General features: G+C 33.6%; 3 protein-coding genes across 4 annotated transcripts in view; 1 reads left to right on the forward strand and 2 right to left on the reverse strand.

The window, feature by feature from the left end:
* LOC130622911 (RPA-interacting protein B-like) overlaps positions 1 to 18,423 on the reverse strand; it is a 97,426-nt gene that overhangs the window by 29,507 nt on the left and 49,496 nt on the right. The gene's annotated exons all lie outside the window — the stretch shown is intronic.
* LOC130622910 (serine/arginine-rich splicing factor 1-like) lies at positions 6,501 to 14,853 on the forward strand. Of its 2 annotated transcripts, XR_008981112.1 has the most exons (6): positions 6,501 to 8,685; positions 11,210 to 11,397; positions 11,694 to 12,066; positions 12,766 to 13,003; positions 13,627 to 13,673; positions 14,673 to 14,853. XR_008981112.1 is itself a non-coding variant. In XM_057438369.1 (5 exons), the coding sequence occupies exons 1-5, from the start codon at positions 8,626 to 8,628 to the stop codon at positions 14,725 to 14,727; spliced, it is 723 nt and encodes a 240-aa protein (XP_057294352.1). In that variant the 5' UTR covers positions 7,855 to 8,625; the 3' UTR covers positions 14,728 to 14,853. The 2 variants fall into 2 exon arrangements, 1 of the variants encoding a protein (XP_057294352.1); XM_057438369.1 differs by lacking the exon at positions 12,766 to 13,003 and having other exon boundaries at positions 7,855 to 8,685.
* On the reverse strand, positions 16,240 to 18,418 carry LOC130622905 (radial spoke head protein 4 homolog A-like). Its single transcript, XM_057438365.1, has one exon. It carries the CDS (start codon positions 17,761 to 17,763, stop codon positions 16,279 to 16,281), a length of 1,485 nt encoding a protein of 494 aa, XP_057294348.1. The 5' UTR covers positions 17,764 to 18,418; the 3' UTR covers positions 16,240 to 16,278.

Consider the following 18,423-nt stretch of genomic DNA (forward strand, 5'->3'; position numbering starts at 1 on the left):
AAATGTTGCTCGTGGCCCCCAAGTCTTAACTTGGCCCCCAAGGAGGTTTATCTTAAGGATCATAAAAGAAATTATACCCCGACAGTGTTATGAAACTTCTTTTACAAAAAAGAAGTGTAAAATTATGAGATGATTTTTTCCAGTTATTAAAAATATGACCTCTCAGGCGCCTTAGTTTCTTTGGTTTCCTTTAAACAGTTTTCCAAATCTCCTTTTTTTACATTTTTTTGTCCTCATTGCCTCAGGCATGGATTCTTCCTTAGTCCTATCCACTTCGTCTGCGTAGCTTAAAGTTATTTTTTAGTCTGCCTTGTTCAAGGCGGTAACCATTTGGCGAAAATCTTTAAAACTGTTTTCTTCGCCCCATGATATAATAATAAGAACAAACACAAATATGCGATAAAAAGCAAAGTTTTAGGTGTTAAAAACATTGTTAAAAAGAATGGGGGCAAGCAGGAAAAAATTAGCATCGTAACAAAAAAATATCGACGTCACCCCGTTAAGAACAGGTAACTGCTTTACATAGAATGCCTCCATAATTTTCCAATTTAAACAGTTTTTCGAAAGGAGTGCCTATCATTCGCAATAGTATATTTGCCACTTCGGACTTCGAAGACATTCGCTACCTTCCGATCACCAAATTTGAGCATTTCGTAGTTTTAATTCTAGTATACACCACATAAACAGATACCTCCGTTATAACGCAAGTTTAATGCTTTTTCAACTGAGACATTGGATTTTCTTAGCGTTCCACAGTCCAATGTATATGAAATTCTTATTTGTCAAACGTTTAAGTTATAGCTAAAATTTTTACGTCCCTTTCAGTTCGTTACCTTTCGTTAAATTTCATATCCTCTGTATAAAAATTGTCACTTTTTGATAACGGTGTGGGCGACGTTAAAATTTTGTTCTTACAACATTAATCTATACGAGTCATTGGAAAACTCGTAATTTTATAATGTATAGTAGTTTTTGTCCTAACGAACGGTGTCATATATTTTACATAACGGTATGAGATCTTACTTGTATTTAAATAACTAGTCGTTGCCCGTGGAAAAATCCACGGGTTCGCCCGTCCTTTATATTTACCCGTCGCAACAAAGTGGATAAAAGTATATCGCATTTGATATTCGTGTTTCCGTAACATCATTTTCTAACTCAGCGGGGGGTCCGCGCAGAGACAGACAGACGGAATACGGCTATTATAATAGAGATAAGGACCATTTGACGCTTTTCAAGTATATATAAAGTTTGTTATTAACCACTAGTTCACATACTTGTGAAAATTTTTTTTTGAATGTGATGACTGTTCGCACGATTTTGGAATGCTTGGTTTTTAAATCGTAATTATTTCTATAACTATTAACTGATCTTTGGGGTTTGCTGGTTTGCACAATACAAGTTGCAGTAATTAAAAAAAAGACATCTTTGTATGTATGTATTTTCGTCAACTAAAAAAGTATTTACATTATGCTTCTGTTCTGACAGTGGATTGACTGAACAAGTAGAAGAGACAGATGTGTCCAGTGATTATGCTAAAAAAGGATGCAGTTAAGATAAGAAAATTTGAAACTAGAAAATTTTTTTGTGAAAAAAAAGGAATTCTTTCAGGTGAGAAACCGTTTTGATTGGGCATGAAAGGTGATTTTCACTGCTACAATATAATTTATACAATAATGTACAATAAGTTGAAGGAGATGATATCTGATATTATACAATTATATACAAAGAGGATATAACTAATTCACACCTTTGTGTTGAAAATGCTGGTGCAAGAAACAAAAGAAGTAATATATTGTAGCAGTGGAAACACTCTTAACTGCCCTCAACTCAGTATTTTCATAGAAAACACGAATTCCATTGGAATAGAAGAAGAAAAATGGATTACTTACTACAGAGATTGCAAGTTTTCCTACAAAATATCATCATGACATCCCTGTGATTTTTACAAGCCCCAATCTCTTGCCAATCCTTACAAAAACCAAGACTTGATTCTCTAGGTGAATCTCGACATGGAACTAGAAACAATGTCAGTTGTAAGAATGGAGTGTAAGCCACTGAAGACCTGTTTTTCTTTTGTTGATAGGAGGTAACCGCTAATTAAGGTTTAACTCGTAATATAAAACAACCCACGTTAAAAGGATAATTTTATTGATTATAAAATTAATAAGAATGTCTAAAAATAGTGTTATTACTTTCCAATTGCTGAATAATTACCATGCTACGGAATGTGCTCCTGTGGTGGCACAGTGAACTGTTGATATGTCAAATGCTAAAATCCTGTCGCCGTCTTTTTGGTATAAACCCTGTCGGTTAAGAAAGCAACATTGAAAAGACATTAAAAATTGCGTCAGTTATTTTCGTTTGAATTTAACGTTGAAAAATGTTGAATTCAGGTCGGTTAAATCGACGTTATGACACAAATGTGTGTAACGTTGAATGTTGGGTGGCGACATTGCAGGTAACGTCTCACCGTTAAAAAAAATGTCGCCTTAAAGGACATACCAACCCTATTATTTTAACATTGTTTTATTCTGACGAAGAAAACAGTGCTACTTACATTTTAATGGAATTTCTGGAGAAAGATATCCATCTTCTAAGAACAGAGGTCTGTCTCGAGTCCATATATCGTCGACTTTCTTCACTGTGAACAAAAAAAAAACAGAAATAAAAGAAGTTAGCAGATAAGCATATATCCAATCTTTTCATTGATCCGGACTATTTACTAAATAAAGCTCCCCACAAAAACGTCCAATTTATTTTTCTTCGATGAACAGTTTGCTATCCAATCAAAATTTCATAAACAAAAAATGTTTGAAACCGAAGCTTTTTAAATATGTATTTAAAATAAAATCATTATTAATATACTAACCAAGTTCTTTTTCATCGAAAGCTTCAATTTCCTTGACAATGTTAAAACATAAAATTACCAGTATAATTATTTGTCCTGCCATTTTTACAGTAGTTCTAACAATGCGCCAATTCCAAAGTGATGTGTGTATACATAGCAATGAATCAAACCACTAGAGGAAAAAGAAAACCTCGTTTTCAGTCGTCTTACAAAGAGGCATGTTGTGGAGGTCATGGAAATGAAATTGGTAGAATGTAATAATCACCTCACACGTCAATATTGAACTTGACATGTGTCAAAGGTGATACAGTCAGAAACAATAAAGGAAATCAATTATTTATCTCCAAAAGAATATTTGTGTATCCTTTGCCCAAAATTAAGCCCTAAATTGTTTTTTCCCTTTTGAGATTCCTGTTATTACATGTTCATTAAAAATAAAAGTAATTAATTTTTAAAGATGCTGTGAAAAATAAATCTTCTAGGTCGGTTTGGCAGCAGAACAAAAGATAAATAAAATTGAAATCAAACTTGCACAAAAAACCCTCGATGTTTTACAAAACTTTTTTTTTTAACCTCCGCAACCTTGGGTGTCCGATTGCCCTTTGTTTTTGAAACGTGTTGTAAGAACTATGTAGCCATTATGTCTCTTTTTGTTGGAATTGACAAGTTCACAGGAAATTTTTTGAATGTTTTGTTTATTAACAGGAAAAGAAGGTCAAAGGTCTTAAATTTATAACGGTATGCAAGGAATGATTCAACAGTATTCATTTTTTTTACTGCGTAATAATATTCTCTTCTCTGTTTGATTTAATGAACGTAATTTAGCGTTTTTTTCTTGGTAAAGTTCCAAAACGATTTGATTGTAACAATTCTAGGTTTGTAGAAATTCCAGCAAAAAATACGCTTTTATTCAAAAACCACAAACCAGTCAACAGACGTAGGTTCTTATCACGAGAACACACTTTCCTTTTCAACAACATACGTGATCGTTAAAATAATTTTTTTTACGTTGAATATAACGTGATATGTACTTTATATCAAATATTCCCGCCACATGATTTGAAATTTTAGAAAGTCAAAGGGAAACAGACTTATTTCCTTCTTTTTAAAAAAATTTCAAGTATCACTTATTGTCTAGCTTAACCCTATTCTGTCCGGGGTTTTTCGAACATATAATGACCGGCGGATTCCGCCCTACCTTTTCTATGACGCCATCGAAAGCTTGAAGTTTGTTTTAAATACCACTACTATCTGCCTAAAATTCAATTACTTTAGAGTTAATTTACATTCTGGAATCCACCCTCTCCCCGGACCGAATAGGGTTAAATAATGTGTGATCATGTCCTTCTGACGAACGATTGAAGAGAGATATGAAAGTATTTTGGCGACTTCCTCTTTATTCCATGGTTGCGTCGATATTAAGAACAGTTATTTTAATCCCTTTCTGAGATTTTTCCAACTCGTTGGCTGCCTGTTACACACAAATTAGACTCGAAATTAGCATACTAAATTAAGACTACCCAATGAAAAATTGCGGAATTAAAGATTGCAAATTCATGGTCGAAAATAATCGTAAATTATCCTTCTCTTAGAAATCTACAAAATTAGATTGCGAATTTTAATTTTTTTCTTGGAATTGCGGAAGAAAATATTGCAAATTTTGTAATTTTTTTTTAGGAATTGCGGAAATAAAGATTGCGGATTTTGACCAAATTCACAATCTTTTCTTGCGCAATATTTTTTTTTGCAATAATTTCTTCTCTCAAGCTATTAAAGCCATCTTTTTACTTCCTTGGAAGAAGCAGAAAACGTTTTACTACTGCAAGATAACGTAGTGTTACAACTAATCGATCCTCTGGGGAAACAGGTACGCGCACATGATGCTTCTTGAGTAAGTTATCGTGTCCTAAACAGAACAAATAATCAAATCTTTCTGGTGACATGCGGACAAATCTAAGATATATGTATATATATATATATAATAAAAAGTCATATCCTAATTTAAATCAAGAATATTTAAAAGTGTTGCGCTTTGCATTAAAGGAAATAATTAAACCACTTTACATCAGAAATTTAAAACGTGACAATTACATTATAAGAATGAAGTACCTATAAAAATCTTGTCCATCAAATTGTTTTGCGGGAATAAACGTTGAAACGACGGCACCTAGCCCATGATCTCTTTTTCAGACGTGTTTAATTTGCTTTTTTTTACTACGGCGATTTCTCCGTCTTAAAACAAGAGCAGTTATTAAAACGTGATATTTGTTGATCGTTGCCAAACAAACTAAAACAAAAACCATGAAGTAAATTGAACAAAACCTTACGTAAGGAGAGATTTCTTACGTAAAATTCCCCGTAAGCCTTTACGTAAAATTATACGTACATGTAAATGCGGCATAAACACGCGCCACCTACTTTCGCGTATTTAAAACAAAAATAAACGCGAAATTATGGAATAAACTTTGGTGTTCCGCGGTTTTTTGAGAAATTTCGGGGAATTTTCGTGTGGAAAAACTTTCGCGAAAAAGCAAAAAATAAGTTTTTTTTTCAATTTTTATAATTTTGTTTTTGTGTAAAGTAACAATTTAATTATTAACAATTTAAATTCTACCGTGTTATATTGAGCCTATAGAAGACAGAGCCGTTGGCAACCTTTTCAATTTTGTAATGACTTTACCCCCGGTCGTGAACGCTCCACCTGTTCTACGCAAAATAGGAAAAAAGAATAAAGCTGCGACAAGTACTGGAGAAAATAAAAATATTAAAACACAATGTTCAGCATGGCAAAAGAAAAGAAAAAGACGAAAGTTATTGTAATAGATTGATAGACTGGAAAACAGAAAGAGCTGGTTGGTATACGTATTAATAATATCCATCCATGTGTCATTGATTTTTTTTGATAAAAACGAATTTCATGGAGAGGCCTAAAATTTGCTTAAAAAAAGCTTAACAAGGAGTTTCGTGTTTGGGAAAGATTTTGCCCTAATACAATATGTTGTAAACACGCTTTCATGTTTTATTTAAAAATTAGAAGATCCTGAATTCATGCGAGTTTTTTTTGGTCCTATGAAAGGCTAAGATATAAAAATATAAAATAATTTGAAGAAAAATTAAACGGAAAATTTAAACCATCTTTTATAATTCGACTTCCTATTATTCAAACATCACCTTAACAATTTCATTGTGACCCTTAAAATTTCGTAAAGCGTGTTCAAACTGACGATCAAAAGGCTTTAATTGCGTTTAAATGTTAGAAAGGGGTTGTGGTGTTAAGGATGATAAGAAATTTTGTTCATGCACTACGGCAAGACACACTGTTAACGCAAGCTTCTTCGTGGCGTAGATAAAAATTGAGGTTGCGCGAAGAAAGGCAGTTTGGTTATTTAATTTTTCTGATCTTTCGTCCTACTTTCAGCAACTGTTCTTTTGTTATTCAACACAGGATATTGCCAGACTAATTTTCGCTACTTGAAAAATTTTTTGTCATTCTCTCCCGTGATTTTTTTACCTAAAGTGTTACTGCGCTGCGGAAACACTCGCCGTAAAAGTTTGTACCCTTCCGAATACGGATGTGTTCTTCGGGAACAGGGTCATAAATATGGCGGCTAAAACTGCTGAAACTGTGTTGAATGGAACAGAATAAATGGGACCTTCTGTTTTTGCGCTTATTAAATCAACTTGTTTCTATTCTGGTTATTATTTTGGATGGCCTAGAATGTCTTTAACTCAAATATCTTTCACCCTACTTTGTTGTTTGTTGTCCCACTTTTTTCACCCTGCTTTTTTTTAGTAGTATCAAAAAGAAAAATATGTTAAGTTTAGTTTACTAGAGACTAGTAGAGGAAGGGCTAAAACAGCTTGCAATTAAAATTATAAAAATGGAGATGAAAACTAACCTCATGATGTTTTCATTGTAAAGAGGAGAAAAGAGAATTATAAACTTTTAACAAATTACTAAATAAAAGTTTCCATAATAGACAGTATCAAGGTTTTGGGTCAATTCTTTACTAGTATAAAGAACGCTATGCCATATGTATCCTGATGAAGCTTCACTTGGACAAATGACTTCATGCCAAACCGGCTACCCTTTTTGAATGTACTGTTTCCAAAAGAGGCGTCCTTTCCAAAGCAATAGTGATTCATAGTATAGTATAGTATAGTGTATTCTGACAATAATTTCAGGTTACAACAACCTCTAGGGTCAGCTCATAATAAATAATTCATCAATGCTTAGCTAGCTATATCACGTTCTGGAGTGTACAGTAATCTATGTGCTGTTGTGCATGCAAATTAGTTTTATGTAGGAATCAAAACAAACACAACAAATCGATATCTGTCACCGTGGCATGAACTTCAGGGGGGTTCCTTGAAAATTTTTAAGGCAAAGTAATTATCATTTGTCTCATCTTTTCTCTCAATGGCAATAGCTGGAGCAACAGCAAGCCTTTCTACCGGAGGTGCTTCTGATATTGAAACATAACTTGCCCTTGCTTATTTTCTGATTCTATATAAACTTCTTCTTCAGTCTCTGGTTCATCATCACTAGCAGAGTCAGTGAAATCAGATTCTCCATCACTAAAATTTTAATCAAGTATAAGTTCATGCCATATTTACAAGGATACTCTTAAAGGTTACCTCCCACCTTAGAAAAACTTTTTTCTCATATCGTAGATAATGCTGACTTATTAAGACTTCAATAATTATTTTGCACAATTCATTAGTGCAACTTAGAAATATTGTATTCTCTCTTACTATTTTTACCAAAAGTGCTGCCTTTGACAGTAATGGCAGCCTTCTTCTGCAAAACGGTCTAGCTCAGCAGATACGAGAAAAAATGTAAACAAATGATGTAGAGCTGGCTATGAAGCAGACCGGTTTTGCGGGATTAAACAACCCATTTTTAAAAAAATGTGTTTATGCGCGCAAGCAGGTTCCTATTTTTGTTCAATAAAAAATTAATTCGAAAGTAAACAAATTACAAAATTTTATTGCAATAGTTAAAATTTTAAGAATGGATCCGTCTTTCTCTGCCGTAGGCTGTCAAAACCACAGAAAAAGAAATCCGGAGTTATCATTTTTCCAAATCCTGTGTGATAAATCTACTGCTGCTACTTCAATAGCAAACATGAAAAGAACTGATCTTTCAAAAACTATTTATTTATGCGAGGAGCACTTCCAAAGCAACTGCTTTGATAAGTCTATCGATTTAAGAATTCAAATAATGCAATGTAATCATAGCATACAACGTTTTTTCTTTGTGTTAGTCCAGTTGTTTTCATTATTGGAAGGACTGGTAAGAAGGTTGTGATACTGAACACATTGTATATTGCGAATGTATGAATTAGTCGTTTGTATTGCAGGTTTCAGAAAAGCACCCCGTAAGTTGGTCTTGATGGCTGTTCCAACAATATTTGTACACAAACCTGAACATAGAAAAAGAGTTAGCGTCGTTCAGAAGTTACTAAAAAAGATGGTGAAAGAATGGGGAATTTCTGTGCACATATTTCTGGCTGCTTTTTCTTCGGTTTTTTGTTTTATTTTTTATGCAAAGTACATTAGGTTATTATGGCTGCAATAGCGACATCGGAAGCAGAGGTTTTAAATTCTGAACCAAACCATGGAGAACAGAATTTACTTCTGAATGCCGACGATAAAAGACTAATAAAAGACATCGTTAAATAAAACGAAAATATTTTTACAACCTACTTAGAAGTGTTTCGTTCACTAAAAATTCATTATTTGCCAAGGGAATTTTTTACAAACAAGAAAAGATGATATGGGGCGTCCAATCAGCTGCTTTAGATCATAACCATAACATTGATAGACCACAGGTTTGTTCTTTTTTATTTTACTTTAATCTTAGAGCGCTTCGTGTTTTAATAAATTGCCTTAACTTTCAAGTCGACAAAAATGGTCAAGACAGAGAAGTCATATCATTACTTGCGAGATATCGCCTGATATTTACTATCGCTCGCAAAGTAACAATGAGGAGAATAGGGCAAGTCTATGAAAACTTAAATTCGCCTCTTTAAATAGCCTCCTTAAAGCCAACGTAACTATCATCAAGAGATATGAACTCTGGTTTAATTCTTGAAACAACGCAAGATGGGGTAACACGCCGTGTTTTTCTCCCTATGCCAACATGTACCCATAAGGCGATAATCAGCATACCGAATGTTCTACAATATAAGAAACAAGTGTTTAGGTGTAATAATATCCGTGTTATGAAATCTGAATAATACTTACGTACTAGCAATTTACAAATTGGATACATCCCTTTGTTTGTTAGAAGGGTACTGCTAACCAAAGCTGTCCATAGTGCGTCTTTTAAAAGGATGATGTATTTGAAGTTTTAAGGTTCAGTAATAAAATGATAACTTGTAGTCCTTTTTACATCACAATGAATTGCGTAATAATATCATCCTCGTTGTTCCCTGGGTGCTAATGATATTATAATTACCTTCCAACTCTTTCATCTGAGAAATTTCCAACTTCTTGCAACATTTACACTCACATTCTAGCGGCATCCTCTTACACTTCTCGCAATAACACCACTGATCAATCAGCTGTTCAATCCGATTATGCTAGGATTCTTCATCAAAATAATTATCGCCGCTGTCATAAAAAATGCTTGATTCAGTTTAATGACTATCCTCATCTTCTTCTCTCAATTTTTTTCAACAAGGTTCAAACTGAAAGCCTAATACTTTTCCAAAATTTTTTTATAATAAATGCCTTATTATTAATTCTTTAAGCATGGTTTGTAAAAGCCGAAGAACATTTTATGATTGCTTGGCATATTTTTCCGTCTGAAAAATCATAACTTGCATTACGTAAGCAAATTCGGCATTATGAATGCAGATTTTTTAAATCAGCGTAGCCATGTGATAAAAAGAGTTAAATTTTAGTAAAATGTTTCCAATTTGGTAAAACGTTACCCAGACCAGATATGTTTTCAATAAAAGCAAAGTTTTTTTGAGGTGGGAGGTCCCTTTCAACAAAATTTTTGCTGAATTGGCATTTTAGAATAGTCTGAATGTTGTATAAAACACAGGCCATTTATTCCAGATGCAGACCATCAAGTTTTATGGTCAACAGACTTAGTAACAAACACAAGAATCAAGTCTTTAAATTATTGCTCAGTGACAGTAATATCAGTCAAAGGCAATTAAAGTTTCAACTGTGAAGGTTTGATTAAAAAGTCCACGTTTTATCACATCTGAGTGTGAGCACAACAATATCATGTGGGAAAGCACTCACGCTAATTAGAGAATTTTAGAATCCATACTCAAATTGCCATAAGAAACGTCGATTTCACTTTTTGAAAAGACCCTCAAAATTTTGATCAAAAAAGCATGTATATAATAATATCATTTTTAAAATTAAAACTGCATATACTTACTTTATTGTGGTAGTAAATTAACCCTACAAGAACTTATTAATCAGAAAAATATAAAGTTTATTTATCAACAAGATTTGTGTGAGCCACAGATTCTTCCTTAGTGGCAGGAGTTTTTACTAAAGCAAGACATTGAGCCTTATGTCCTTACGTAATATCAGACAAACAACTGTGAATAGTGCAATAATCAATTAAATATGTTGATATTTTGTTGATGAAAAACACTTAAAAGGCTGCAAATATATAATATATATACTAATAAAGTTCTATTTTGTGAACAAAAATCAATGAAAGTAAGAAAAAGCTGTTTCGCATTCTTGATTAATTTCGGTGGGCTAGACTTTAGCATAAACACTTTTATCTTTCTATCAATTAAGTTGTTGGCCTTGTTACTTTATGGCTCAATGCAATGACTTTGCTTACTCATTTTTCATTCTTAAAATAAAAGACATTCATTGCCATGACGCCACAAAGCTACACAGCTGTGAAGTCACAAATACATTGAGTAATTTAAGGTAAAGTTCTTCATTTTTTTCTTTTAATGAGTTCAGAAAACAGCAGGAGTTAACAGACAAAAATCATGAAATGTTTTAAAAAGTACCCAATATAGCCCTCATTGTTTTTTGTGAGTCTGTATCTTTCTTTAACCTTGATCAGATGTAATTAAAGATTCTGATTTAGGTTGTGAATTGTAAAGTAAGGAATTAATATGAGGTGGACAATCAATAAAAAAGTGATTATAATGTGATAAATTGTGTTCCTGGGAATACAAGCAAACTTGAAAACAAGCAGAAAACAAAGTTTAAAAGAAGTGTGGGTACCTTCTATTCTGTGAACCCTAAATACTAGATGTTTTGCATTGCTTGACTTAAATTAAAAATCATTTTTCCCAATCTACTGTAAATTGTTTTTACTTGTTCAATGCATAATAACTCATCATCCTATGGTTTGTGCAGGTCAATATAAAAATGTCACTTTTGAAGTCCACTACTTCAGAATGTAGAGTGTATGTTGGAAATTTACCGCAATTTGTTCGTAACCGAGATTTGGAAGATATTTTTGACAGATATGGTACTATAAGGGGAATTAATATTCATAACAGATTTGATCCAGCTTTTGCATTTATTGAATTTGAAGATCCACGGTATGCAAAGGTTTTCAATTACAAAAATATTTTCTAATTCTATGTTTTTTAAATTTTTATTATTATTATTATTATTGAAATTATTTAACAATGATAACCTCTTCAGTTCCTATTGGTATGCTTTCCAGGAGCGTCCAGCGAAGGGGGTCCTAGAGCATTTAAAGCTCCCATTTAAGCTACGAAAGTCACTTTATAGTGTCTAGCATGACTCGGCCGGGCTTTGAACCCAAGACCTCCCTCACTGGCAGCGAATGCTCTGCCAAAAGGCTACCTTCATTTTTACATTACATTTATAGAGATGCAGAAGATGCAGTACATGATAAGGATGGAACAAAGTTTGATGGTCAGGCTATAAAAGTTCAATTTCCAAGAGGCAACTCTTCTAGCTACGATGATAGAAATTCTGGAAGCAGTCGAGGAAGACCTGGTGGTTATACAAGAGGAAGGGGCAGAGGTCAGCCTATACGTCGATCTGAAAATAGAGTATTGGTGTCGGGTCTACCAGCCACCGGTAGTTGGCAAGATTTGAAAGATCATATGCGAGAAGCAGGAGAGGTTGTTTATGCAGACGTGTATAAAGATGGGACCGCTGTTTGTGAATTTTCTTCCCATAGCGATATGAAATGGGCTGTAAAATATTTAGATGACAGTAAATTCAAGTCACACGAGGTGAGAATAATTGTTTTTTTGTTTTTATGTTATGTGTTCATTTAGTTTATTTCTCTACAGAAGCATGCTAGCCTGTTTCTGCATTATTATAATAAACTTTCTTTTAAAGTCAATTCAACAACAAGGGATTGGTTGATGTTTTCAGTGAGATAATCTACTTGCTAAAACAAAAATATGTTTAAAACATGAACTGGTTAGCCATAATTTTTACCAAAATACTTGTTGTTTTTTGTTTGTTTTTTCAGGGTAATAGACATTTCCCGAATTTCCTAATTATATGTCAAACTCAATTAAAGAGAGGTCGATACTAAAAATGATTCTTATCCCTAAGTTCCTTAGCAAAAAAAAAAACAAATTACCTAATTTAGTAAATATTTATGTTTGTTAAGTGCCTCAATTGCAAACTGAAAAGTTACGGTCTAACCCTTCATATAGCTGAGCTTTCTAAGGATAGCCTCGTTTTCAAAATAATTATTTTCTTCAAATCTAAATAAAATCCAACCAGAATATTATATTGCTCTGAGAACTTCAGTTTTGTTATGGTTATTTGATATTCTATCTGAATATCCTTATTTGAAGAGCATAGAACCATTATAAAATTTTGGATGACGTCATAATTATTATAAAATTCGGGAAAGGTGTATTTGACATGAACTGTTTTTACATTAATTTTTATGAATTTTACCTCGTTCACTCTAGCTGGATACAATACACTAGGGAAACAGATGCAACTAAGGAAACATGTTGCTAAGGAACAGATGCAACTAAGGAAACATGTTGCTAAGGAACAGATGCAACTAATAAACATGTTGCTAAGCAAACAGATGCAACTAAGGAAACGTTGCTAAGGAACAGATGCAACTAAGAACACACTTAGGGAAACAGATGTTGTTACTGACAACGGATGTTTTAAGGAAACAGGAACTGACAAATTCGGGTTTGTAATATTTTCATGTTGCACAAGAGTCTACTGTTCTTAACGAAACTAGTAAAACAAAAGGTGACAGAAAGTCAACCAAGTATCAGAATTATGCCGTTTCAGATTTCTTTTCAGTGTGAAGTGAAAAACTGATTGTGTTTATTTTGAAGTTATTATGTTTTTTATTCTAATTCTTGTTTTATTTTTTTTTTCATTTAATATATTTTTTGCATGTTCTACTGATGCTACTGTCCCACAAACAGTGGAAATCATTTTCTTGCTAACCTGTCTGTACAGGATATCTTTTAGTTATGTTTTATTCGCAAAATGACCTTCCTGAAATCCTGATGTGATCAATCTTTAAAAAGGTTTCGGGTGTGACAAAATTAAATTAATGAACGTAAAAGAAATTTTTAAATAAGTTTTTAGTGTTTTAACTTTGAGACAAATTTTACACATTTTTGATATTAAAACAATATTAAATATATTAAAACTTCAGTAAATTCCTAATAGGAAAATAAATTTTGCAATTTCTTGTCATTTGACTGGTTCGAGGACTTATAATTAAGTTCTTTGCTTGGGTATAGCAAAAATATTGTTCCGAAAGCAAAATGTCTATTTATTTATTTTTATTTTTTTAGAATGAGACATCATATATAAGAGTGAAAAGAGATTCATCCAGATCGAGGTTAGTCTCTTGTTGTACTTTTCGTATGCATATCTTGTAAAAGGACCAAGTATATTCTCCCAACCAGAAGAATTATTGGATCATGCAACAGAGTGGCAGGCGTCAGTTACTACGTACACCCTGAGAAGAGTCTTAGCGCCCTTTCAATCCCCGCAAGTTAGGAATAACAAATGTCTGAATGCAATAGTACGACACTCTCAGGGGGCTAAAGATTGAAAAAAATGTTAGGGTCGAGGCCGTAGCTAATCAGTAAACAAGTCCGCTCGATCTTAAAAACCATAAAAACTTTGAAGAAAAACTGGGTCACCATTTATTTTAATATTATCTCTGGTTTGGCAATGACATTTTTGGGTCTATTTTTATTTGCCTTAGTTGTTCCCTGGTATTTTTTTGTGTATGTGTTCTTAAAAATACTTAAAATATTAATATTATTACTGTATTTTTACACATTTTAGTAAAACTAACTGCCTTTATCAGTTTTAAAAATATGTAAAAAGATTCATCTGCAAAAAAAAATTTGAATGTGTTAAAATGTCAAGTGTTAAAATAAATTTGGTAGAAAAAAGTTTGCTGTGAAAAAATATGGCAGTTGTGCGCTGTTTTAATTTGTACAGGAAGTGCTAGTAGAGACGCCAGCGTCCTTATGCAGGATTTTTGGAGTATGTAACGGCGGTTTAACATTGGGTGTTCATTGCGCTTTACATAATAGTTTTCTTTAATTATCGAAAGGTTTTTATACCTGTTCAGACCGATATAGCGGAATTTTAAAAGTATATTTCTTAGCCTTGGTAAATCGTTCTGATGTGTTTTTTACTTGTTATGGACTTTTTAATTAGACGTTCTTTTCTTTTTCTCTACACTCGACAAGACTTAACACCTTTCATTTCTCTCTTTGTTTTGAGAAATAATTCTATTGATTGGTATTAATTTTCATATAAGCACATTCCAGCCCGACACCGATTTTCATTAGCTTATAAAAAATATTCGTTCATTCCATAGGTCACGAAGTAGATCTCCGCGAAGAAGATCTAGAAGTCGCAGTCGATCAAGATAAGCTTGAACTTTTTACTGACCACTTCCATACATAACTTTATCATACATTCAGCTCATCGCTTGTAATATTTTTAATTATGTGTTTTTATGTATCTATTATCTCTGTATAACACATGTAATCAAATAACTTGTGTGTTTTGTTATGTTGTCGAAATTGTCGAAAGATGGCTCCTTTTAAGCGTAACCGTATTATCGACAAGCAAAAAATTTCCGTGAGAATTCACAATGAATTAATGTATAGAATTTTCAAAATATGGGCAAATGTCATAAAAATTTGATGTTTTTATGAAATGTCAGAAAAATGTCAGGAATTTCAAAGTCCCCCTGGGCCACACAACTTTATCAGAAAAGTGAATATATACCCGTTCTCAGCGCCTGTTGTCTCTATATATCGGGACGGTGAGACGAACATTTCGCATCGCTGTCCCGATGTCAAAAAAGATACAAGATGCCCTGGGGACAAGGTTGCCTGTGTACATATATATAATCTCAACTATTATTAAAATATTCTCCCTATTGCGCAGCTAAGCTACCATTTTGCGTGACAGACAGACGGACGGACAGACGTATACGGGCATTATAATATAGATCGTCTGTTAAAAAACTTTTAGAATTAAAGATTTACTTTTTTGATATAATTTGAAAATAGGTACATTTTGCGGACTATTTTTATCTTATTTTTTAGCTTGGAAATCTTGAAAATTACGAGAGAATTTTGAAAGAAATCAGGAAAGTCGTGTTAATATCAAGGAATCTTTTCGACTATGGCTGTGATTTATTATCAAAAACTCAGTACCCAGCAATTTTTGTTTCAACATGTCGCGTTTGATTGTTAAAATATTTAGGGCGATGTAGTCCTGTGGAATACTTTTATATGCGATAATTTGGTTCTACACAACGTTTGCTGTTCCAATAATTAAGTGATGAGATTAGTTGAACGAAGCAATAACAGTACAGATATAGATTTTACCGGACCAAGGTGTGATAAATTAAAATGGTATCTCCATGCCAGTTATTTACATGTCACATTGAATGCTTGCTTTCTTTTACCGAAAGAAAAAGAGTTAGGGAAATCAGCTTGTCTTATTTGGCTCCAACTTACTTTGCCTTATTTGGCTTAAGATTGCATTTTGGGGGAACATGGATGTCAACGAAACTATAAACTTAACAGTTTAGGGTGATAAAATGTTTATCCGAAATGTAAAATCCTTTAAGTTAGATTCGAAAAAGATCCATAAGTTTTATTTTACACTTTAGCTACCAGTCCTGAGTGACATGTGAATGAAATGTGAGTATAAAGTGAGTGAAATTTTAGTATAAAGTGGGACGGAAAAAGAGAAACAAACAATCTAGCTTATTGATGAAATCTATCTCTCCTGTAGTAGACACACAATACCTGATAAACAGAGGATCTCATTTCTTGCTAAAGTTTTAACCCCTTTCTTTTTCGCTGAGTAGTATCCCTTAAAGTAAAGATTCTGTTTCATCTGCTCAGCCAGGAACAAGACAAGTATTCAGATTAAACATACATTTTATTTTCAACTAAAAATTTCTACATGTCTTCGGCGTTCTCGTTTTCATTCGTGGAATCAATCTCATCCGCACCGTTGTCATTCCTTGCAGCATTCTCCATATCAACGTCAGGATCTTCCATTTCCTCAACGTTCAAATCATGCTTATATTCCCCGAAAGCAGGGGGAGGACAAAACGGATTAAAACATTTCGACGAGTATTTCTTTCCCCAACCGATGTAAACATTTTCATAAAATTCTCCTTTTGCAAATGCATATGCACCCGGCCATATGTTGGACCTGGCAACAAACACTGCGTATTTCAACATCAAATTTGTTGACAAAGCAGAAGACCATGCAGCGACATGGTGATGCTTGTCGTTAGCAGCAGTAGAAAGTAATGGCGGACCACCTTCTGCTTTGATGCTCTGAGTATTCTCCTCTTCATCCGAATCCTCCTCATCTCCATCTTGCTTCATGTAGGGATTGTACCACGAACATCTTCCTTGCGGCAAAATAAACTGTTTATGATGTACCCAACTACTCATTGAAATATCTTTCAATTCTTTTGAAGATAGACCTACAAATTCTAGATTTTTGAGGCAAGTATCGTTGATGTCGTCTTCTCCATCTTCTTCCTCTCCGAACATGTAATAGCCTGTTGGACTAATGTGTGTCGATGCTGAGATTCGAGCAATCAGTGAACGAAGGTAATTAGCCTCGTTGCCAGGAAATGGTGGACATGTTTCCATGCTGGAATCTAAACATCCAGTAAGAAGTTTGCAAATCTTACGTGAAGCGACAATCTGAGCTGGAGTAGCATGAGGGAGGCGGTGCCACGCTTCTCCTGCCTCGTTGCATATAAAGTACACGTTCTTGTTGACTCCAGCACGGTGCTCCTCCATTGGAATAGATGGTTCTTCTTTCCACTTTGATTCTGGTAAATCATTAACTTCTGCTGGAGCTTCACTATTTTCCAAAACTTTGGCAACTTCATCGAGATCCAGTTCTTCATCATTGATTGGATCATCTCCTGCACCCTCACGAAATTCCACTTCAGCAATGATGTAGTTTTGTTTTGTTCCAAACATTTTACCCCAAAAACGTGCTGAAGAAATGTTGTTTTCCAATGCCAATTTCTTCATGGATAATAAAATTCGGTACAATTCTTCATGACCCAGCCCCACTCCAGATTGTTCAAAATAAAACGATAAAAGGGATAAATTTGGTATTGGAATCTCGTATTCATCTTCTTGTTCCGCAATGGCCGTTTCTTCATCAATTGTTTTGTCAAATAATTTTATCTGAAGCTGTGCAAACTGAGATGTCGCCGAACTGCTTTCTGTGGCAGTTAGTTTACCATCTTTATCTTGTTGTTGCCAAATATTTTCAATAATTTCAGCAGCATTTCTTGGCCGTTCTGTTAACACTCGATCAAGGGTGGTTTTAATAGAATCTCGTAAAGACATCCCGTTTGTTTTGGTCATACACACAAATTTTTCTGCTTCTATTCTACTAATTTTCATTTTAAAGGTTCTGTCCCGTCTATTTTGCTGTCAAGAATTAAAAAGTACTTATAGATATGTGACGTCAAATTGATTTTTTTATCATTGACGTCAACAACAAAATGGCGCAGTTTAGATCAAGAAATTTTTTGTGTGACAGAGAAATTTTAATTTCAAGGGCACTATCACATTTAGTTTGATCTGTAGGGATACAAAATTTTACTGATAGTAGTTAGTCAAAAGGATTCCATATAAATTGACCGGTGCAACTCTACTGCAATTTTTGCCTTATTAGGAGTGTTTATTAAAAAGTTTGAAAAATGTTAACAAGGAAACAGAAAACAGCGTTTCTAATGGAGGCGCTTATTTGAAGAAGGGCGCTTATGAGAAGAAGGGAGGAGGTTAGAGGGAATACGGTTAACCCAGTTACTAAGATCTGAATTTGAGTCCTGAAACACATTGTGGAAAGTATTTTAACATTTTATCCATACTCTTGAAAATTGGGCTGCGAAATTACCAGAAACAACTTATCAATAAAAATAATATGTTCGCGAAAGGATTCTTTTTTCTTTTCTTGGTAAATTGTTGAAGGCTTTGGACGACATTAAGCATGTTTTTTGTTGTGTTCTGTTAAATCATAAGGAAATATCTTAATGTTTTTTTGTAATTGTCAGTCAATTA

Source organism: Hydractinia symbiolongicarpus, chromosome 13 (assembly GCF_029227915.1).
Source record: "Hydractinia symbiolongicarpus strain clone_291-10 chromosome 13, HSymV2.1, whole genome shotgun sequence".
Lineage (NCBI taxonomy): Eukaryota > Metazoa > Cnidaria > Hydrozoa > Anthoathecata > Hydractiniidae > Hydractinia > Hydractinia symbiolongicarpus.

Bases quoted from the DNA above. Each gene is read 5' to 3' on its own strand.
- LOC130622910 (XM_057438369.1), top strand. From the start codon at position 8,626: ATGATATGGGGCGTCCAATCAGCTGCTTTAGATCATAACCATAACATT. The intron at 12,067-13,626 runs GTGAGAATAATT...TTATTTTTTTAG, and splicing joins GTAAATTCAAGTCACACGAG to AATGAGACATCATATATAAG. The intron at 13,674-14,672 runs GTTAGTCTCTTG...TTCATTCCATAG, and splicing joins AGAGATTCATCCAGATCGAG to GTCACGAAGTAGATCTCCGC.
- LOC130622905 (XM_057438365.1), bottom strand. From the start codon at position 17,763: ATGAAAATTAGTAGAATAGAAGCAGAAAAATTTGTGTGTATGACCAAA.